This window comes from Talpa europaea, assembly GCF_964194135.1.
Source record: "Talpa europaea genome assembly, chromosome: 8".
Taxonomy (NCBI): domain Eukaryota; kingdom Metazoa; phylum Chordata; class Mammalia; order Eulipotyphla; family Talpidae; genus Talpa; species Talpa europaea.
The window spans coordinates 62,967,702-62,990,165 of NC_140075.1; the positions used below are offsets into that span (position 1 = coordinate 62,967,702).

The 22,464-nt window shown below is 49.9% G+C and overlaps 3 protein-coding genes across 3 annotated transcripts; 2 read left to right on the plus strand and 1 right to left on the minus strand.

Annotated features, from left to right (window-relative positions):
* Nucleotides 1-3,619: 3,619 nt before the first annotated feature.
* On the plus strand, nt 3,620-4,597 carry LOC311175858 (eukaryotic translation initiation factor 1-like; the record flags this gene model as incomplete). Its single annotated transcript, XM_084241018.1, has 1 exon — nt 3,620-4,597. One exon carries the CDS (start codon nt 3,620-3,622, stop codon nt 3,959-3,961), a length of 342 nt encoding a protein of 113 aa, XP_084097144.1. The 3' UTR covers nt 3,962-4,597.
* A 6,461-nt stretch (nt 4,598-11,058) lies between these two features.
* CBLN3 (cerebellin 3 precursor) lies at nt 11,059-12,387 on the minus strand (the record flags this gene model as incomplete). Its single annotated transcript, XM_084239679.1, has 3 exons — nt 11,059-11,342; nt 11,702-11,821; nt 12,088-12,387. The coding sequence occupies 3 exons, from the start codon at nt 12,385-12,387 to the stop codon at nt 11,145-11,147; spliced, it is 618 nt and encodes a 205-aa protein (XP_084095805.1). The 3' UTR covers nt 11,059-11,144.
* Nucleotides 12,388-13,947: 1,560 nt separating this feature from the next.
* KHNYN (KH and NYN domain containing) lies at nt 13,948-21,683 on the plus strand (the record flags this gene model as incomplete). The annotated part of the gene is made up of 7 exons (XM_084240013.1): nt 13,948-14,148; nt 15,855-16,951; nt 17,091-17,224; nt 17,306-17,402; nt 20,503-20,610; nt 20,804-20,905; nt 21,431-21,683. The coding sequence occupies 7 exons, from the start codon at nt 13,948-13,950 to the stop codon at nt 21,681-21,683; spliced, it is 1,992 nt and encodes a 663-aa protein (XP_084096139.1).
* Nucleotides 21,684-22,464: the final 781 nt, after the last annotated feature.

Genomic DNA, 22,464 nt, shown 5'->3' on the forward strand with positions numbered 1-22,464 from the left:
CAAAGTCACATGGCTAGTTTGTGGCTGGATCAGCATCAGGACTCAGTTTACCAGAGACAGAATTCTGCTGACAGGCAAGTGAGAGAATCCCTCAAATATCTGTACCCACATTCTCTCCGACTCCCTAGCTCCCAAATCTCTGTAGACAAAGTGTTTTGATGTTGCCCTCAAACCATTTCCAGCTGTTAATTCTGTCCAGGAAAGAATGATTGGGTGGCAGCTGAGAAATGGAAAGATATGCTGTGGGTTTTTTAAGCAGAAACATTCTCCCCCTCCTTGTCTCCCCTCCCCCCTCCCCCTTCATGTAGCCGTATGTCCAACCTCATCTCTCTCCTTGGTGCTATACCCACCGCCCCTGTTAATCACATGTATGATCTTATACCCTTTTTATGTGACTTTTTCCCCTTTGATTTGTCAATAAACGGATCAAAATGGAGCCAGTGTCCAGTTCTTTTATAGCATCAGTCAATTATGGGAGTGTTGGGGGGCAGGCAAAATTGGGGCTGCTGCCTGTCCTCCAGGCTGACTCGCACATCTGAATAGTAGAAAGGTACTCACAAAATAGGTTTTCATAGTCAGAAAGAGGGTGGGACAGGGGGCCTTTTAGCTAAAGAAAACGTTGTTCCAGGCAGGGCCACCCTCCCTTAGGGGAAGGCAGGAAGTTCTTATGATGCAGATTATGTGCCATTGCCAATGCTGACTATATTCCTGGAAAGAGTTGAATTAAGTTAGATATTAAATCTAGGCTTGGTGACATGGGCTTGGCATGGGTGACTCCATTTTGGGTCTGCTGTTTCTTTTTCTTTTTTTAAAACAGGTCATTTCTGGTAAGCAGGCAGATGGGAATGAACATGAACTAGGGCTGGCGTGAGAGAAAGGTGCCAGTGCTGAAACAATTTAGTTGAGTTGGAAACAGTGTAGAACTGGGTTTAAATACTGAATCTATAGCTGCTACCCATGTGACCTGTTTCCTGAAGCTTCAGTAACAACAGCAGGAAAACAATTCTCAAGTTACCATGTGGTGCGAGGATTCAAGGATTCCACAAAACAATCTGTGCAGAGGGCCTCCCCGGTGGTGCAAGGGGTTAGGACACAACCTATGAAGATATCTGTAGCCACTGCAACATGAGTTCAATCCCTGGCCAGGGAGTTACCCACATGGTGCAGCAGACCTCTCCTGTCTTGCTAGCTGTTCCCCTCAGCAATGTATTTCTGTGGATCTGCCTGTTTTGCTCCCCACTCTGTCTCTGGTGAATCCTTTCACCCCCTGCATCTCTGGCCTGCACCCCAGCTCTTTTATGCATAAAAAATCTTAAAAAAAAAAAAAAGAAATCTGTGCAGAGGGGATGCAGTGCTAGGCATGAGCTGCATGTTTGCGTCCCAAGTTCATGTCTTGAACTCCTAACCCCTAATAGAAGGTCGCCTTGGAAGGCAATCGGTTTAGATGAGGTGATGAGGGTGGAGCCCCCGAGAGGGGCTAATGTCCTTCTACGGGACAGACAGACTAGAGCTCCCTTTCTCTCCATCATACAAAACTACAGGACAACAGACCTGTGCGTGCCAGGCTTTCTCCAGCCCTAGATCTCCCAGCACCTTGATCCTGAATATCCAGCCTCCAGAATATGAGAAATAAATATCTGTTATTCCAGCCACCCAGTCTTTGGTGTTTGTGTTAGAGCAGCTGGAAATAAGCTGTCTGGCTGCACGCAGCTGACATTCTCTTCTTCCTGCTCCTGGAGCTTTTGCCATGTCACCCCTCAGGTAAAGAGACCTTCCTAACGCAGGCCAGACTTCCCAACCTCAGGGCCCTGTCTCCCTGCCTCTTGTTGACTTTCTCCCCACCCACACTTCTGTTCAGCACTAGCAGTAGTGTGGCATGGCTCAAGGGAGCTCCCCACTCACGTGCACGCAGTTGTTTATTATTTGCAGAGACCCACTACGTGCCAGGCCCTGTCTAGGTGGGGCAGAGCTCATGAACAGGTGAGGGGGACAGACAATTCATCAAGTGAGTACAGTACAGAGCAGTGCAGGGGCCTGAGGTCTCTGCATTCACAGCCTTTAGAGAGGTCACCCAAAGTGAATAACCTGCTCTTAGTGTAAGTTTTGGATCTCCACATGGAAGGCCCATGAGAGAGGGGCCATTTTAAAACTACTTTACTGTCTACTCCAGAGAACCTTAAGCAACAATCAGATTTTACTTACACTGGCATTTAAGGCCTAGGAAGTTGAGACCTCTCTTTTTTGCTGTTGATCAGTTTATAAGGTCTGAGCAGAGACTTGAGATTCCTCCTGTTTTTGGAGGCGTGAATAGACAAGTTTGTCCAGAGAGTTGAGTACCGTAGACTCCTCCCTAGTCACTACTTCTCTTCTTTACACTCATCACCATTGTCCCTTCCCATTGGGGTGCTAGCAGGCAGGCTTCCCCGAGTCTCTAAGGGAGAAATTACCAAGTAGCCAGTGAGCAGACAGTCTCATCATATAATGCCCTCTAGAAAGATAAAGAATGTTCTATGCTGAATTCCCTTTCCATGTTAAAACTTATGTCAACCATCTGGTGAGACTGGAAGCCTTAAGCTTTGCTGTGCCACGTTTTCCTAGCCACGGTTTACTAAGCCCTTGTGTTGGTAGGTCCAAGTAAATATACCTAAAAGAAAGAAACATTGCAACAGAATGGCTACAATAAAACAAAACAAAACTTCTAGCTGCATTTTTAAGATTGTCAAGTATCTTTGGGACACACATGCACAAGTTTCAGCTTGTTTACTAATTCATATGATAATTTACAAATATAGGGTATTGTTCTGTGTCAGGCTCTCTTCTAAGTGCTTTTCAACCCTGCAGGGTAGATACAGTTGAAAAAAGGAGGCACGAGGAATTTAGGTAATTTGTTCAAGGTCAGGTGCAGCTGCTAAGTGAACAACTAGCGCTCTCTCCATTGTGTAAGGACACAACAAGATGGTCATCCCCAAGCCTCACTTGACAGTGGGTCTGTCGGCACCTTGGTCTTAAATGTCTATCCTCCAGAATTTCACCACTCAACTGTCTTAAGTGATTAAGTGTTATCACTGTGCTCCTTGCCTCATGCAAAGCTAATTCACTGTGATGTGACGATAGTTTCCCACCCCCCATCCATGACCTCTCCATCTTTTATTTTATTTATTTTTAACAAATATTTTATTGAGGGGCCTCCCCGCTGGCGCAGCGGTTGAGCACTGTGTTGCAAAGCTGCCCGCAGCCTCTGCAGCGCCGGTTGGATCCCCAGCTGCTCCCCGCTCCCCGGCCACTGGAGGAGGGTCCCACATGGCGCGCAGACCTCTCCTGCCGCCTGCTGCTCCCCTCAGCAGTGTACTTCGGTCCTTCTGCCTGCTCTGCTCCCTGCTCTGGCTCTGGTGAACTCTATCACCCTCCCGCGCCTCTGACTGTACCCAGTGCTTGTATAAATAAACAAATAAATCTTTAAAAAATATATTTTATTGAGACACTGAGCTGCCGCCGAGGTCTCAGCAGCCTCCCCGTCGAGCCCCCTCACTACCCAACGCTCAGACCACCTCCCCCACCCACTGCCATCTCCCATCGCCTTCTGCAGGCCATTTCCACTGAGGAAAAGGAATCGTATCGTATGTCTGCTATCCAGAACCTCCACTCTTTCGACCCCTTTGCTGATGCAAGTAAGGCTGATGATCTGCTTCCTGCTGGCACTGAGGATTATATCCATATAAGAATTCAACAGAGAAGTGGCAGGAAGACCGTTACTACTGTCCAAGGGATCACTGATGATTACGATAAAAAGAAACCAGTGAAGGGGTTTAAGAAGAAATTTGCCTGCAATGGTACTGTAATTGAGCATCCAGACTATGGAGAAGTAATTCAGCTACAGGGTGACCAGCACAATAACAAATGCCAGTTCCTCGTGGAGCCTGGACTGGGTAAGGACGACCAGCTAAAGGCTCATGGGTTTTAAGTGCTTTTGGCTCAGTGAAGCTTAGTGAGGATTTCCTCGCAATGAGTAGAATTTCCCTTCTGTCCCTTGTCACAAGTTTAAAAACCTCACAGCTTATATAATGTAACCATTTGGGCTCTGCTTTTAACTTGAACTAGTGTAACTCCTTCGTGCAATAAACTGAAAAGAGCCACACTGTCTAGTCTTGAAGTCCCTCATTTATTTTTTTTATTTTTTTTTTTTTATAGAGGCATGCTTTATTTATTTATTTAGTTTGTTTGTTTGTTTTATACATGCACTGGGTACAGTCAGAAGCGCGGGAGGGTGAGAGAATTCACCAGAGCCAGAGCGGGGAGCAGAGCAGGCAGAAGGACCGAAGTACACTGCTGAGGGGAGCAGCGGGCGGCAGGAGAGGTCTGCGCACCATGTGGGACCCTCCTCCGGTGGCCGGGGAGCAGCCGGGGATCGAACCGGCGCCGCAGAGGCCGCGGGCAGCTTCGCAACCCAGCGCTCAACCACTGTGCCACCGGGGAGGCCCAAGTCCCTCATTTAAACAGAGATCAAGCAGTAGGTGCCTGGCAGAGTCCAGCCTGTAACAGAGCAATAACTTGATGTTTCGGCCATGCCCAGAACCCCAAGATCACTATTGTCTCTGTTTGGTCAGAAGCTCCTCAGCTCTCCCTCTGTAGAGTTCCCAGCCCTAAGAGAATGGCACCACCTGAACAGCCTTCGGTGAGGCTGAGAGGAGAAAATGGGGTGAGGCAGCAAAGACAGCTGTAACCTACAGGGAGCCTTTGGTAGTAAAGGAAAGATGCCCTGATGTCTCCAACTTGGCCAGAGTCCGGAGTGGCCACCTTCCCTCTAGTGAGGCGACAGGACATCTATGATGAGACATATCCTAGTTAATCCGATGAACACACCAGAATATGAGGCCAGCTTTCTGTTTTCAAAGTCAAACTTTTGACAAGGGAACAAAGCTTGCAACTTACTAGCAGCAGCTGCCCAATGCAGCTGGTTTTTGGTGTTTTTTTTTTTTTCCCCTTCAGTTTTAATGTTATGTAATGTATTTAAACCCTTATTTAAATAAAACTTGTTTTCAGAAAAAAAAATTATTTCGTTATTTTTGTATAGAATTGGGGTGTAGGCCAGAGGTGCGAGGAGTGAGAGGATTCACCAGAGACAGAGTGGGGAACAGAACAGGCAGACTGACTGAAATACAGTGCTGAGGGGAGCAGTTGGTGAGACAGGAGAGGACTGCTGTGCTATGTGAGTCAGCTCCCTGATCCGGGATCGAATTCAGGCTGTCGTGGTGATAGCACTGAGACTTAACTCGTAGGCCACCAGGGAGGCCCCTCCATCTTTTATTAATGTATTAAATAGTGCCAGTTAAGATAGCGTAACTCACTGTCATTTCAGATTGTTCCATATTAGGTTGAATTACAAACTGAAACTGGGTCCTCCCTGGTGGCGCAAAGGGTTAAGCACCGCACTATGAAGCAATCCACAGCCTCTGCAGCACAAGTTCGATCCCCGGCTGGCCAGGGAGCAACCCACAGGGCACAGCAGCCTCTCCTGACTCGCCCACTGCTCCCCTCAGCAGTGTATTTCAGTCAGTCTGCCTGTTCTGTTCCTCACTCTGTCTCTGGTGAATCCTCTCACCCCCTGCATCTCTGGCCTATACCCCAGCTCAGGTATGCATAAATAAATAAATCTTAAAAAACAAAACAAAACTGAAATATGTCCTGATTTACCTCCATTGGGTCTAAGAATGATTCTCTTGACCTTGCTGAGTTCTGACTAGAATGCCATGCTCTCTTTCTGAGGGCACTAGCCACTCAGCTAATAAATGGTGCCAATTTAGAGATTTCCTCATTCTTGGAGATGGTGAAAGATGAATCAGGGGAGAGTGTAACAACTGGATTGCATGGGACCTCAAAATCATGCTAAGAAATTTGGATTTCATTCCAAGACACCTCTTCCATCTGCTAAAGGGCTTTGGGCAGTGAAGTTCACTGAGGTAGGTCATGATGGCCACCCAGTGTGGAGAATGGACTGAGGGTCATAGAACAGGAGGCCAAGGGGCCAGTCAGGAAGCTTTTGTAGAACTTTCTCTGAGAGATTGGCAGCTTGAGTCAGAGTGGTGGAAATAAGGGGTGGAAACCATGGATAGGAGAGAGTGGCTATGGGGGTGTTGGAGCGGGGGGAAGTAGAGAATACTAGCTGGCATTTAGTTGGGGGCAATAAGGAGAGTCTATTTATAGAAACAGAGAACAAGGGAGGTAGAACAGGTTTAGGGAGGAAAACTATAATTTTATCAAGTTGATTTTTAGGTGGGATACCAATGCCAAGATACAGGAGGAAGATCCTGGTTAGAGATAAACATGTAGACGTTGTGAGCACATAGATGGAAATCGGTGTTTTTGAGAGTGTGTCAGGACAGAAATAATCTTAGGGCAGAATCTTGAGGAAAACCAATATTTAATAGATGGGCAGAGGTAGAGAAATTTCTGAAAAAGAAACTGGGGCATGGGTGAGAGGTGGAGAAAGTCTAGAAGGTTGAGTGTAGCCAATAGGATCAGATCTTAGGGAGAGCCAGAGTGCCAGAAGGATTATCAAGTCTATTGACTTTAGTGACACAGAAGTTGTGAATGGCCAGATGCGGGCAGTTTAGGTGGAGCTCCAGAGGCCACAGTTGACTTAAGAGGTGAGCAACTGGTGAGCAAAGATATTTGGTTCCAATGAGGAGGAGATTTGACATTAACTAGCTGGAGAGACATAAGGAGCTGAGGATAACTACCCACCACTATTTCTGCATCCATCCTTTCTCTTTTAGATTGAAGAGACTTGAGTGCAATCAACTGCTGAAGGGAAGGAGTAAGCAGAGAGGGAGAAGTTGAACATACAGGAGAGAGAGGAAAAGAAAAGAGTATGTTTAGAGGAAGTGGAATCCCTGGCTGGTGGAGGAAGATGGCCTCCGTGACAGAAGTGACAATGCGCCTTCTACTGAGCGAGATAGAAAGAAGCAGAGATAAGAAGGAAGGTGAGTTTGTGAATATACTGGGAAGGGCTCCTGTCTGGTGTTTCTCCCTTCACAGTCAAGCACAAGGTGGGGTGTGTCAAGCACTGCTGCTGGCAGTGTGGGGAGAGCTGGTTGGGTAAAAGGTATAAGGAGAAAAAAAAAAAAGATATAAGGAGGGAACAGAAGGCTTCAGTCAGATTTGAGGGACTATGAGGAAAGAAACTGGCAAAGGAAACCACAGAATTGATTGGAGGGTTGAGGACCAGGGGTTGCTGGAGACCATGGATTTAGGTCCACAGCAGGGATCCACTCTCTCCAATAATCAGTTGCCAGGCGTGGGAGTAGGGAAGGTGAACAGTTGGATTCTATTCTTATGCTCCTTTACTGCTGAGGAGATTTTTGGATCTGGAGAAGATCTCTAATGACCATCTGTGATTATTTATTGTTTAATCTATTTACTTCACAAGTCTACTTAAGCAAATAATTTAAGCCCTTCTCAAATAGCCAACAAAGCCTATGCATTTTATAAATCAAATTATCTAAACATTCATTGCAACCTTAAATCCTCTTATATATTTCAAATGAATCACCAGCATAAGATGTCAGCTTCTCTAAAAGCATCAAACATTTTGGTAAAGCACACACATTATAAGGATGATACAAGGATGATAAAATTTATTACAGCCATACCTGAAACCATTATCAAAATGGCTTTGCAGACCCAGAAATGGACCCTCTCTTAGTTCAGACCAATTTTTTTGCATTTGGACATGCAAAAACAGAACATTATCTCAGATCAGACAAAGTGTTGGATGATGATGATGATGATGACTGACTTTTGGATTATTAATCAATGAATTCCAGTTGGGATCTGGGAACTAGTTCATCTTCTAAGATGATTAAAATCCCAGTCAGTCTTTATCTTGTATATTTTGGGAACTTTCTAAGCCCACACCTTTTCCACAGATTGGAAATTACCAGTTGCCAGGCATGGGAGTTATTATAACCAGAGAACTTGAAGTTTAATGACTATGATATGAAGATGCCCCAAAGATGTCTGTGCCCTAATCCCTGGAACCTCTGATTATGCTCTGTTTCAGGGCAAAAGGGACTTTTCTTAATTAAGGTAATGGATCTTAAACTAGGAAGATTGCCTTGGATTATTTGGGTAGGTTAATCAATCGCATGAGCCCTTAAAATCAGAGAAATTTCTCTACTGAAGTCAAAGACATGTGATAAAAGGGTGGATCAATGTTGTTGACTCAAAGATGGGAGGTGGGGTGCGGGGACCTCAGTGGACTAACATAAGGAGTGAATTCTAAATGAGCTTGGAAGTGACTCCTTCCCCTTTAGCAAGGAAGGCAGCCCTGCCCACAGGTTGCTTTTGAGCTTATAAAACCCTAGGTAAAGGGCCTCTCCAGTGGCGCAGCGGTTGAGCGCTGGGTTGCGAAGCTGCCCGCAGCCTCTGCAGCGACGGTTCGATCCCCGGCTGCTCCCCGGCCACCGGAGGAGGGTCCCACATGGTGGCCACCAGAGGAGGGTCCCACATGGTGCGCAGACCTCACCTGCCGCCCGCTGCTCCCCTCAGCAGTGTACTTCAGTCCTTCTGCCTGCTCTGCTCCCTGCTCTGGCTCTGGTGAATTCTCTCACCCTCCCGCGCTTCTGACTGTACCCAGTGCTTGTATAAATAAATAAATAAATAAATCTTTAAAAAAAAAAAAAAAAAACCCTAGGTAGAGAACCCAGTCATGTTCTGCTGGGCTTCTGACATATAGAAGCTGTGAGATAATAGGTCAGTGCTGTGTTAAGCTGATAGGTTTGTTGCAAATAGAAAACCAATACAAAAATTCTACTGTGATCATTGACACATTTATCTAGTCCATCTGCATTTTTGAAAAACATCAATTTGTTTTCCTCAATATTCATTATCCTCTTATTTACTATAATATGCCTAATATTTAGTTGCCAGGAATAGTCTATTTCCCATTCACTTTCCCTAGGCAGGTGTGACTAAATTCTTGCCAATGTACTACAATCAGAAATATCCGGTGCACGTTTCAGAAAAGAGTGTGCCCTTTTGTCCTTCCTTCTTCCTGGGCGTTATCATGGAAGGACAAGTAATGGCTGGCGCTCAAGGAGCTATCATGTGCCATGATACTAAAGATACTACAACAGCAAGAAGGGAAATTGGGTTATGGGGATCATAGAACTGCCAACTAACTCTGAACTCTTCACTTTCAGATTCTTCTGTGTGAGACAGAAATAATCTATCTTGTTTAAGCTATTATTATTTGGGGTTTTACTGTTCCTGTAACCTCATTATAATTTGTATGGTAATTGAGAGGGTCCCTTTTCCAAGAGGTGAGGATTGAGTTTGATCAATAAGTGGTTATCTTTGGGACCTTTGACTAACTCAATCTTGTAACATACCATTGGACTTTCTTTCTGGTCGTGACATAAGGCCAGATGGCGTCAATCAGTCTTTCATTCTTGGTACAGTTCCAACTTTTCTGGAATTACTCACAACTCTCTGTATCCACTCCTCCCTACTTACACAGATAAAGAAAAACAATTATGCCTCATGAGTAGATAAAACACCTACTATATTTGTACTCTCCTACTTATCAAAATTAACAAAAATATCCTATTATAGTCATTCTTCTTTCCTCAGTAGATTAACTACCTATTTTAACTCTTTCCTTTTTGAATATCACGATAGAGTCATGGATCTTTACAAATTTCACTTTGTTCCAATGAACTATATTACTTTCATTTTGAACATCAGATTATCATAGCACATTAGGTGGCAAATTTTAAAATTAGTTTCTTTGTTTTTCAGCATTACTCCATATATTTTCTAAAGTATCCCTGTTTGTTGTCATTAACTCAGTACTATGTTCCAGGCTAAGAGTTATATAAGACACGGAGCTATCTATATCCAAGGCACCTGAGTCCTTTTATAGGGGAATCATATTTGGGGCAAAGATCCAGGTGCTAAGAATGCATATCAGATTTTTCCTGCTGTTGCTTCTACTGTACTTTAGTGACAAAAGTTGAAAAAGTCATTTCTTTGGAAAACCTCAAATTCACATTGGTATTTCCTATTTATTTCAAGCAACTCCAATCCTTTTTTTGACTCTAATGCACGTTTTACATTTATTTTTGCTACAACATACTTGCATGTATCTTGTAACCCCCAATCCAAATTATAATGGCATCTTTTCTCTTCAGTGATCTATAGGGTCTCACTGACCATCATTTTCTAGTTATTTTATTGATAGATTGATCCATGCTGGGCCAAAGGGACAGCGAGGTAAGACAGTTTATAATAGTGGCAGGCGAGTGGCTGAAGAGAAGAATCATGAAATCCAAGGAAATAGGGATGGTCCCTGACGTGCTCCATGCCTGGAGAGCCATACCTGCCCACACATAACATCCACCCCCACCTGCAGCTGCCCAAGGAAGGTCTCTACCCTTAATATTGGCAGGAGCAAACATACATATCCCACGTCTTTGGTGGGAAGGTGAGTGCCAGAGTTCCTCTGGGGCCTGGTACTCCTGGCTGCCCTAATGTATATGGAAAATGTACCATATTTAGGCTGGGCACATGCCCCCTTCCTGTATCACCAGCCACAGGCTCCATGTGGATCATGGCCCTCCCCACACTCCTGCTGAACTCCCTGTCCTAACCCATACCGCTCTGGCTCAGCTCCTGACTGTGCTGGCTGAGATTTGTGATGCTGCCACTCCTTATAGGAAAGAGCCTGCAGGGTGTGCTGAGGCTGGTCCATCTGGGTCCCTGTGGGGGCCTATTTGGCTCACCTGTGCCATCTGTTCCCAAATAGAACTGAACAGGAAGCTGGTGGGGATGGAGCGGGGAGCAGGGAACTCAAAGGAACACAGGCCCCCTTACTGCCCAATACTAGGGCTGCAGGTACAAGGAGATGCAGTGCCAGCCTGGGAGGGCAGCTGGGATGGGGGTGGCGTGTAAGAGTGACCAGGACCTGAGATACCACAGCTCTACTCCTCATCGTGGGCATTTGGCACAGGGTCCCATGCAAGGAGATGGAATACACACAGCCAGAGGGAGCCCCTCTCCTGTCCCTAAGATGTTGCTTCTGGGGCAAGAGAGGACACGGAGCAGAGGTCAGGGGCTAGAGTCCTGTCCTTGAAAGGCTTGAGCCCTCAGAGTGGGAAGATGAGGAACCCAGAGAAACTTGAATATTTCCAGCCTCCAAGAAGATTCCCCCGACGAAGGCGCAGGGACACCCGGTCCCCAGGGTCCAGGGGCAGTAGCACAGAGCTGGTGGCTGCCTCCCGGGTCACATCAGGGTCATTGGCAAAGGCTGAGATGACAGGCCATGTGTTCAGCATCAAGCTCACCTGGGGAGGGGAGCCCAGTTAGCACTTCTCCCAAGCCCGTGTCCCTGGACCCCTAATATCCCAAGGGTTCCCTTTTTCCTCCAGGCCCACGTGGATGCTTTGGGAGTCCCCCAGGCCCCAATCCCCAGACTTTGGGAGTCTGGAAACCTGGGCTCAGAGGACTTTCCTGGGAGATTGAGAGGTGGTCAGTGTTGGATGTTGCACAGCCTCCAGACTCTCTGCTAGGCAGGCTCTTTACTCCCTGCTCCCTTGCCCCCAGCATACAGGCCAATGGAGGGTCTGCCCAGGGGTCATTGAGCTGTATTTATTCCCCTGCCCTCCCCTTCTGAGCTGGGGATGGGGCTCAGCACTCAGGTCACCTGGACAGTCTGGCGGTTGTAAACCTTCACCACGTGGAACCGGAAGCTGTAGACTCCCCGGACAGGGGCCACGAAGGAGCCTGAGGCCCGGTCAAAGCCACCGCCCTCATTCACCAGGACCTGGGGAAGCAGACCCTACTGAGTGGGGCAGGGAAATCACTTGCTGGGGGTGGGGGTCGGGGGGCAGGGCAAGAGTAAGGAAAAAGAAGGGGTGGCAAGTAGAGGGAACAGGAGAAATGTACAGATTCAAAAGAAGTGAGAAAGGAGGGGTGTGGGTTGGAATGTAGGGAGGGGAGACAGGCAGGCAGTGTGAGGGGCAAATTGCCATAGTACAGGCAGTTTCCTTAAAATCTAAGGGGTGGCAAAGTGGGCTGTCAGGGGATTACCTGGTCGAAGTAGATGGCCCCGCTGGTGCCATTGCTGATTTCCCCAGCAGGCTCGTGGTGGTGGCTTCGGACAGCAGCAAATGCCACTCTTCCAGGAGGCGCCTCTCCCAGGGCAGCTCCCCCGGGCCCTCCTGCAGCAGCTCGGCCAGGCTCACAGACCACCAGACACTCACCTTCCAAAAGGACAGGCTCTGCCCCCTCCTGGGCCCATCCGGCCCCCAGGACCAGAAATGTCAGGGCCAAGGGCAGATGGAGGGTGGGTGAGGGGCCTGGTGGCCAGAGTCTCTTAGCTGCCAGCATGGCTGAGGGCTGTGTGACACACGAGTCCTCTTCAATCAGCTCCTTTTCCCCAGACAACTGCCACCTCTCGCCTGCTCCTCAGCCCTCTCTCTGGGTCTCACTGTCACCTGGTCTTGGCATCTCCCTCTCCAGACCTATCTTTGCCCCTTGACTCTGTCCTGCCTCTCACTCCTGCTGTCACTGCAGTTCCCTCCTCCTTGGCAGGACACAAAGTGACAGCAATTGGGCTCTGGGAGGGAGAGGAGAGATGAAGCAGCCAGATAGGCGGGCTCCAGCCAGAACCCCAGGGCAGCTCCTCTGAGGGCTCTGAAGGCAGGAACTGGGATCTCAGAGGACAAGCGTGTGTGTGTGTGTGTGTGTGTGTGTGTGTGTGTGCGCGCAGAGACACAACTCCTACAGCTCCTTCCTCTCCTAATTCCTCCCCTCTTCAAAAATTCTTTACATGTCAGTAGCCCATTCGGTGGCATTTTTTCCAACGTGTAGCTTGTCTTCCCCCACAATAGCTCTGGTTGCAAAGTGCTTGGGGTGACAGTGTCACTCTCTTGTGACCCTAGGCCAGTCTTTTCCCTTCCTTGGTCTTCCAGATCGTCACGGGAAGGCAATCAGTGGGTCCTCATTTCCCAGAAACACTGTGGATCCGGGAGAGGGAGCGCCGGGGAGACAGGCAGGAGGCCGGCTGGGGCGGGCCGGGGCGGGCCGGGGCCGGCCGGGGCGGGCCGGGGCGGGCCGGGGCGGGCCGGTTCGGTCTGGGGCGGGGCCCGGATGACTCCGCCCCGGGCCAGGAAGTGACTGGGGATAAAAAACACAACAGTTCGAGATGCCGAGAAGAGTAGTTCCCGTTGGGTGAGAAATCGGGGAAAGCCCGCCCAGATTTGGGCCCCCAGCCCTTCACCCCCGGGCCCGGGGCGCGGGCGCAGCTGGGCCCCGGCGTGCTCCGAGAGGTGCGGGCGGGACTGGGGTCGCGGCGGGCGGCCGGGGGGCGCGGGCGGGACCCCCTGTCGGGGGACGGCGGGAGGCCGGGGCCGCAGTGCGGAGCGCGGCGGGGCGGGGCGGCTGGGGGAGGGGCGCGCGGCGCCTTCTTGGGGACCGCGGAGGGAGGGGGCGAGGAGCGGTTAGACCCTTGGAAATGGCAGACGAGGGACCCCGGAGGACAGCCAGGTTCTATCCCTGGTGAGGATTCTCTTTAAGTGACCGTCTTGGAACCCGAGATTGCACAGCCCCCCGAGGAGAGGGACTTTTTCGTTGCTTATCCACCCCTCTGGCCTCCGGGCCGAGCTGGAGTCCTCGCACCCTTCCTGCTCGGGACTGTGGCCCCGCGTCCACCCAGGTAGATAGCCTTGTTTTTCCCACTCCCTCTCCCGAGAGAAGGCCTTTCTTTGTCCGGAGAATCCTCTGCCTTTCCTACCCCAAGACAGCCTGGGATGCAGGGTATCTTCACCAGATCGGTAACTTGGTACGACCTGTTGATCGCTGGTGTAGGCCCGGAGACCAAGATGTGATTTGCAACGTTGAGGCCCTGAGCTGCCTCCCCTGCTTCCAGGTTTGGTCGGCCAAGCAGCCATGCCTACCTATGGGGCCAGCTGCCCGTCCCCTGACCGCTTTGCGGTGTCAGCCCAAGCCGAGGACAAGGTGCAGGAGCAGCGGACCCGCGTGGAGCGCATCTTCAGCGTGGGGATGAGTGTCCTCCCGAAGGATTGTCCTGAGACCCCTCACATCTGGCTGCAGCTGGAGGGTCGCAAGGAGAACGCCAGCCGGGCCAAGGTGAAAGCCCCTCCCCAGATCCTTTTGGAAATAGCTGTGACTCCCTCCTGGAGGGAGGCTGGGAGAAGAGAGGGTAGGGAGGATCTCCACTCCTTGGTTGGCACAGTGGCAACTTCAGAGGTGCTGAGCTTTAACTCTGTATTTCTAGTTTTAGTTTCGTTTCTGGTGAATGAGCCAGGTTACTCACCTTCTGCCAGGACTTGGAGACAGGTGATTCAGTTCAACTCAATTTGTGCTCTTTGCAAGAGTATAGAAAATCCGGTTGGGCAAGCAGGCTCCTTCGGGGAATTCTCTGTGGGGAGGGGGAGGTTGGGCCACTTTACTTCCTTTGGAGTCAGACTGGGGTTCCTGTATAGCTCTGCCACCTACCAGCCTTGATCTATAAAATGTAAATAATAGACTCCATCACATCAGGTGTGTTATGAACGAGATAAGCATGAGTTCAGTAAAAGTTGACCATCATAATGATGGATATATGCAATACCTATACAAGGGGGATCTTGAATATGGGGGGGGGGAGCTAGGGATTCTACCCCCTCCACCCCCATGCAGCTGAAAATCTGTGTATAACCTTTGATTCCCCAGAACTTAACTATAGTGTCCCATGGTATACCAGGGGGATTGGTTTCAGGACCCACTTAAATTTTGGTGTCTAAGAATGCTCAAATCTGGGCCTCCCCGGTGGCGCAGCGGTTGAGCGCTGGGTTGCGAAGCTGCCCGCAGCCTCTGCAGCGCCAGTTCGATCCCCAGCTGCTCCCCGGCCACCGGAGGAGGGTCCCACATGGCGCGCAGACCTCTCCTGCCGCCCGCTGCTCCCCTCAGCAGTGTACTTTGGTCCTTCTGCCTGCTCTGCTCCCCGCTCTGGCCCTGGTGAATTCTCTCACCCTCCCGCACTTCTGACTGTACCCAGTGCATGTATAAACAAAAACAAACAAACAAACAAATAAATAAAAAACATGCCTCTATTAAAAAAAAAAAAAAGAATGCTCAAATCCCATTTTAGTTGTCCTCCATATTCAGCCAACCGGCACCCAACATCGTGGTTGATGGAATCCATGAGTACAGATCCACTGACAGAAAAAAACCCGTGTGCAAGTGAAACTGTGCAGTTCAAACCCATGTTGCCCAAGGCTTAACTGTACCTTTAGACTCCACCTGATAACCAGTTAATTGTTACAGCGCCTTAAATTGAGTCAAGTTCTAAATGGAAATACTAGCTGTAGGCTGTCAGAAGTGGGAAAGAAGTGAATTTCTTTTTTTTAAATTTATGCATGCAAAAACTGGGGTACAGACCAAAGGTGTGGGGGTGGTGGTGAGAGGATTCACCAGAGACAAAGCGGGGAGCAGAACAGGCAGATCTACTGAAATACACTGCTGAAGGGAGCAATGGGCGAGTCAGGAGAAGTCTGCTGCGCCATGTGGGTAGCTCCCTGGCCGGGGATTGAACTCATGCTGCAGATGCTGTGGGGAAAATTCATAGGTTGTGTCTTAACTCCTTGTGCCACCAGGAGGCCCAGAAGTGAATTTCTTAATCCCCACCTTTGTTAGGATCTTGCGGTGGGGAAGTAGGAGGAGAAGAAATCCTTTGTTCTGCCCATGCATCCTGGCTTTCAGGGGAGAGCAATGAGCCTGAAGGGGGGTTACTGGGCCACTGATGATTCTAGTAGTCTCCTTTTTTCTTTCCTTTCCTCCCCAATCACCTCTAGGAGTACCTGAAGGGTCTCTGCAGCCCGGAGCTACAGCACGAAATCCATTATCCACCCGAACTGCACTGCATCTTCCTGGGAGCCCGGGGTTTCTTCCTTGATTGCCTGACCTGGAGTACAACGGCCCATTTGGTGCCTGGGGCCCCTGGTTCCCTGATGGTCAGCGGCCTGACTGAGGCCTTCGTCATGGCTCAGAGCCGAGTGGAGGGGCTGGTGGAGCGGCTGAGCTGGGACTTTTGGCCAGGGCCGACCCCTGGCACCTCTCAGTGTGCTGGAGTGCTGAGAGACTTTTCGGCCCTGCTGCAGCTCCGGGGCGATGCCCACAGGGAGGCCTTGCTGCAGTTGCCTCTGGCCATCCAGGAGGAACTGCTGAGCCTAGTGCAGGAGGCATCCAAGGGCCAGGGACCACAAGCAGTTCCCTCCAGGGAGCAGGGGAACCCAGGTCTTCTGGATCCTCAGCACTGGGGAGTCGGAGCTTCCCTGAGTGAAGGCAGGGAGTCCCTGGACACTGGACCTGCAAGGCAGCGAGAGTCACAAAGAGAAATACATAGTGGGGAGAAGGAGGGAGGGAAGCAGGATGATCCTTTGAGGTGGAAGGAGCTGTTTGGGAAAGAGACTTGGGAGCAAGAGTTGACCTTTAGGTCACAGCCAGGGGGAGAAGAGGCAGGGCCCCTGAAAGGGAAGACCCTGAGGAAGGAGGGAGTGGTTGAGGAAAAAGGACGGTTGTGTGTCCAGGGTGAGCCTCCTGGTGCCCACAGTCCCTGTCAGAGGGCATCTCAGCTTCGGGGAGCCTCCCTCCTCCAGCGGCTCCACAATGGGGAAACCTCACCTCCAAGAGTACCTAGTCCCCCACCTGCTCCTGAACCTCCATGGCACTGTGGAGACCGGGGAGACAGAGGAGATAAACAACAACAGGTTGGGGCTCGAGGTCGTGGCTCTCCATGGAAACCACGAAACACCCGTGGGGGCAACTTGGTGACTGGCACTCAGCGTTTCCAGAAGGCCCTAGAGGACCCTTTCACCCTGTGCCTCGCCAACGTGCCAGGCCAGCCAGACCTCCGCCATATTGTCATTGATGGCAGCAACGTGGCCATGGTGTGAGTACCTGGTGGGACTTAGGGTCCTGGGGAGGGAGATGAGGCGGCGCTGTAGGACATGTGCTGAGGGGTAGGCATGCCAGCCAGGCTGCTAACCTTCTCCTCAGGAGCCCCCTGTGCTGATCCCTCCCCTCGGCAGGCATGGCCTCCAGCACTACTTCTCCAGCCGGGGCATCGCCATCGCTGTGCAGTACTTTTGGGACCGGGGCCACCGTGACATAACTGTTTTTGTGCCTCAGTGGCGTTTTAGTAGTAAGGATGCCAAGATCAGAGGTGAGTCAGGTGTAGCCTTGGGGGCCCTGGGATAGGCCCTACTTTTACTTCACGATAACACTGCTGTGCTCCTCTCTCTAGAGAGCCACTTTCTGCATAAGCTGTACTCCCTCAGCTTGCTGTCCCTCACTCCCTCCCGAGTCATGGATGGCAAGAGGATCTCCTCCTATGATGACAGGTACTTGCTTCTCTCCTGGCCTCAGGCTTGATATTTAAGGAACAACTGAACTTTTGTGCTCTTTCTGAGCCTGGGCAGTGGAAGAAGGGCCAGGCTTCCCTTTGTGTGCCCTGATGGCACAGGGAAACCTCCCCTGCGGGCGAGACACGGATGGTGGACACCTGTGTGTGCTCGTTCCCGTTCGTCATTCATTTTTCACTCATAAAATTAAATGATGCCTCTTGTTTATGTAATGCCTTTCTGTCTGGAAAATACTGGTTTAGTGAAAAGATGGGAATGCTTCTGACATGGATAGCTGACATGCCTTCTTACAACCTAAATTTCCAAACATGTAGCAAAATTCCTCTGTGTATTCTAGAAAAACCAGAGTACATGTTCAAAATAAGTCAGATGAGGATACATAAACCTTGTGTAAGAAGACTGTACAAGCCATGGCATAATGGAAAGATTCCTGGGCTTGCTTAGAATTTGCTCTGCCTTTGAGCCCGGGTTGTATCACTCATTCACTCTTTTATTGTCAATAAAAGAGTGGGCCAATCTCTGGGCCAATCTCTCCCAGAATTAACTTTTTTTAAAAAGATTTATTTATTTATGTATACAAGAACTGGGGTACAGGCCAGAGGTGTGGGGGGTGGTGAGAGGATTCACCAGAGACAGAGTGGGGAACAGAACTGGCAGATTGACTGAAGTACACTGCTGAGGGGAGCAGCGGGGAGACAGGAGAGGTCTGCTGCCCCATGTAGGTAGCTCCTTGGCTGGGGATTGAACTTGTGCTGCAGTGGCTGCGGACAGCTTCATAGGTTGCATCTCACCCCCTGCGCCACCAGGGAGGCCCGGAATTAACTTTTTTTTGTCCTAAGGTCCTCTTCCATTCAGCATGCTCCTTGTAAATATCAAAAGAAGGTGAGATAAGTGCTTGCCTCACTCAAGGTGCTAGGCTAGTGATGTTTCTTAATTTTGCAGGGACCCAATCGAGTGTGGCAGAGGCTCTTATCTCTGCTGTGCACTAATAGGGACAGCGGCTAAGAGTGGATGTCGCTTTTGGCAAAGGCTACTCTGTGGCAAAGGAAAAATGAGAACTTAAAGCTGCCAGATGCTTTAAATGAACAAAGGGCACATTCCTTCAGTATAACAGACAGTGTAGGAAATGAGCAGATTTTAAAAGCTAATTAACCAATTAAAAAACTTGGCAAATACAAGTTCTTTATTTTCGAGGATTTTCAGTTTTAAATAAAAGACTCATTTCCTAACCATAGTGATTATATTTTTTGTCTTTTTTTTTTTTTAAGATTTATTTTCTTTCTTTATGCATACAAGAACTGGGGTGTAGGCCAGAGGGCCAGGGAGTGAGAGGATTCACCAGAGACAGAGTGGGGAGCAGAACAGGCAGATCCACTGAAATACACTGCTGAGGGAAGCAGTGGGCAAGACAGAAGAAGTCTTCTGTGCCATGTGGGTCATCTCCTTGGCCGGGGATCAAACTCAGGCCACGGTGGGAGGCAATAGCTTGATGGTGCTGAGACTTTACCCCTGCGCCACCAGGGAGGCCCTATTTTGTCTTTGTATTTATTTTTTTGTTTTTAATTTTTTAAAGATTTATTTATTTATTTATACATGCACTGGGTACAGTCAGAAGTGCGGGAGGGTGAGAGAATTCACCTGAGCCAGAGCGGGGAACAGAACAGGCAGAACGACAAAATACACTGCTGAGGGGAGCAGTGGGCGGCAGGAGAGGTCTGCGCGCCATGTGGGACCCTTGCTGGTGGCCGGGGTTCAAACCGGTGCTGCAGAGGCTGCACAAGGTGAATTTGGAATTTTGCCTAGTTGCAGTGAAGCAGCACAGTGACACCAGCACAGACCTACTGATTACAGTGTGACATGAGGCATGTGACATGTGCTCAACCTGAAAATGCCTTTTTGGTATATCATGTGATAACACATTTATTTCCCCAGACAGAAACCCCAAACCAGACATCCATCCTACCTCAGCCAAATTAGCTGTCCCCTCTCAACCGCCCTGTGTTTCAGATGCTGGCTATCCACTTCGTCCTTGGTACCTGCCTTGCTCATGAGGCAGGAATGCTGGGAATCAGGGAAGATCTGATTGTTGACTTCAAAGAGCCAAATCAAACAATAAGTCAAACACTTAGGTGCTCAGAGGAAGGGAACCCCCCTGGCTGGGGTTTTGTGGGTTTTGTGGGTTAGACTGAATTTTTTGTTGATTGAGAAGGACTTGAGCTTAGCTGAATCTCTTGGCTTCTAAATGTGTTCAAAAAGATCCCCACCTACCACATCATCAGTCCTCTCCTAGTCCTGTGAATTACTAAAAGTGGGACCCAGGCACCTCTTTTTTAAAGTTCCCCTGCTGATTCTGTTAGTGAGGTTTGACAAGTGCCTTCCAGATGGAGGAAGTAGTCTGAGAAGCAGGGAAGTCAGACAGCACAGGGCATATTTGGAGAAGAGAGTGTAATCTGATCAGTGATTTTGGCAGGAGTTGAGAGTACATCAGGGAATACCAGGAGAGAGAAGGTCATAAGGGTGGCTTGAGCTGCATTCTGGAAAACCTTAACTGCCAGCCCCGGGCATGTGGATTTTATTTGGTAGATAAAGGGCAAGTTTGTGTTCTCTTGGAGGAGAGTAAGAGAAATTGGAGGGCAGTAGGTAGCAGGGGGCAGGGGACCCTCTTATTCGGAGACAGTTCGGTATCATTTGGGACACTGGAAGAGCTGAGGTGGGAACTGGAATGGTGGGAAAAGAAAGGGGCAGAGAGGAAACCTTGTCAGAGGAAGAACATAATGGATATATGGCTGACTGGTGAAGCAGGGTGGAAGAAGATAGACCAGATCTCACTGTCTCTTAGTAATGAGATGCAGTGTCCAGTGGACTGTGGGAGTGGAAGGATGCTATTGGGAGACCATGTTGGAATTGTCTTTGTTTCTTCTTTAACCTATGATACCTGCATCCAATCACCTTGGGCTGGGTCAAGGTGAGGTTGGGGCCCAGATCTCCATCACCAAAAGTGTGTCATGAGAGTTGATAATGTTCTTTGGGATTGGGGCCTTGGGGAGTTCCAGAATGGTTGCCATGGTTTTCGATACAGGTTTATGGTGAAGCTGGCTGAAGAGACTGATGGGATCATTGTCTCCAACGACCAGTTCCGTGATCTGGCAGAAGAGTCTGAAAAGTGGATGGCAATCATCAGAGAGCGGTGAGGGAGTCCTCCCCTGAGCATAGGGCAGACCTTTCTCTAAACAAGCTCTGCTCTGCCGCCGGTGAGGCATGGGAAGGGGCTTGATGTTGCCTGGAAGGATGGTAGCCTGAAGATGCCAGTGGTGTTGGTCTAGGTGATCTGGGAGGAGGGTAAGGGCCCCTCTGTGACCACACATTCTCTGCCCATCTAGCCTGCTGCCTTTCACCTTCGCGGGAAACCTCTTCATGGTCCCCGATGACCCGTTAGGGCGCAATGGCCCCACGCTGGATGAATTTCTGAAGAAACCAGCCAGGTAATGCCTCATACTCTCCGTGGCCATCTCTCTGCAGGGGCCTTGCAGGCCCGGAGACTTGTGGAATTGTGACCTTAATTGTGACCTTAATGTGGGCCAGCTTAATTCTGAATTAATTAAAATTGCCTTGGACCTGCCCTCCCTTTAACTGCTTCTCAGAGAATCCTGACACAGAACCACCGGGCTGGCAGGGAAGCCCCTTGCTTCCTGTTTTATACATCAGTGTGTTGATGGAGTTATTTGGAAGGTGGTTGCTTTTACTTAGCGCCAGCCATGTTCAGCACGCCCCCTGCTGGACCGTTGGTTAATGTCTTAGACTAGGACCAGATCTTTTAGTGGTGAGCCCTTTCCCTTCAGAAGTGGGTTGATACTGCCACCCAGTGGTCATCTCGGGGAACTTCAGGAGTGCTCCCCCAGAGCAGGAGCCGCTTGCCTTTAACAAAGTGAAGAGCTGGAGGCCCACTGAGCTCTGATTTCTCTCCATGGCGCTTATCAACTCTTCTCGTTTTCTCTGCTTCATCCCAGGGCACCGGGGCCTTCTAAGGTTCAACCTCCTTCCATGGGCTTCGAACACCACGGAAATCAGCAGCAGGGGCAAGAGGCAGTGGAAAAAGACAGTGGCGGCATTCGGAAGACGCGGGAGACGGAGCGGCTGCGGCGCCAGCTGCTGGAGGTGTTTCGTGGCCAGGACCACAAGGTTGACTTCATCCTGCAGCGGGAGCCATACTGTCGGGACATTAACCAGCTCTCCGAGGCCCTGCTCAGTCTCAATTTTTGAGCCTCGTGTGCCTGAGCAGCTGCTGTCTGTCAGCTGCCACCTTGCCCGGCTCAGCGCGTTCTGTGACAGTCCCTGTGTGGCTCAGACCCTGACCCGAACTTACTCTGAGTTGGTGCTGTAGGTCACGGAAGCTCTGCCCTCCCAGTTAACTGCCCTGCCTACTCCTAGGTCTGGGGCAGCCATCCTGAACTTCCCCAGGCTGGGCAAGAGCATTGGTGTAGGGGGCTGGGGGCACTTTAGGGACAGGCCCATAAAGGGACCTGATCTTATTTTGAATCAGGACCTCAAGCAGCTCTCAAGAGGCTCTGCTCAGCCTTAACTCACATTCTTGCCTAAGCACAGGGTTGCTGGAGGAGTGGGAGCCACTGGATAGGGTCGGTCCTGGAGATCGGGACAGCAGCTCCTCCACGCTGAGCTGGGTGGAGGCTAGGGTGGGCAGGGGTGTGAAGAACAGCTGGCAAGGAAGCTAAGCCTTCCCTCTCTCTGCTAGCCATTCTGGATGGCCAGAGGGCACGTCCCAGGCTTGGCCAGGCTCCCAAGGAATGCTAGGGCCTAGAGAAACTAGTGTTTTGGGGCCTGGGTCACAGTGGGGCAGCAGGGAGCCAGGTGGAGAAGGGGAGACTTGGCTTCTGGTTTCGGCTGTGCCTGGTTGTGGCCTTGATTGAGCTGCTTGGCCTTTCTTTCTGCCTCTAAGTCGGGTAGAAATACCTGTTGGGATGAGAAATGAGAACATAGGGGGAGGCTGCTTGGAGGAAAGGTAATTGGACCAAGTCGCCGGTGT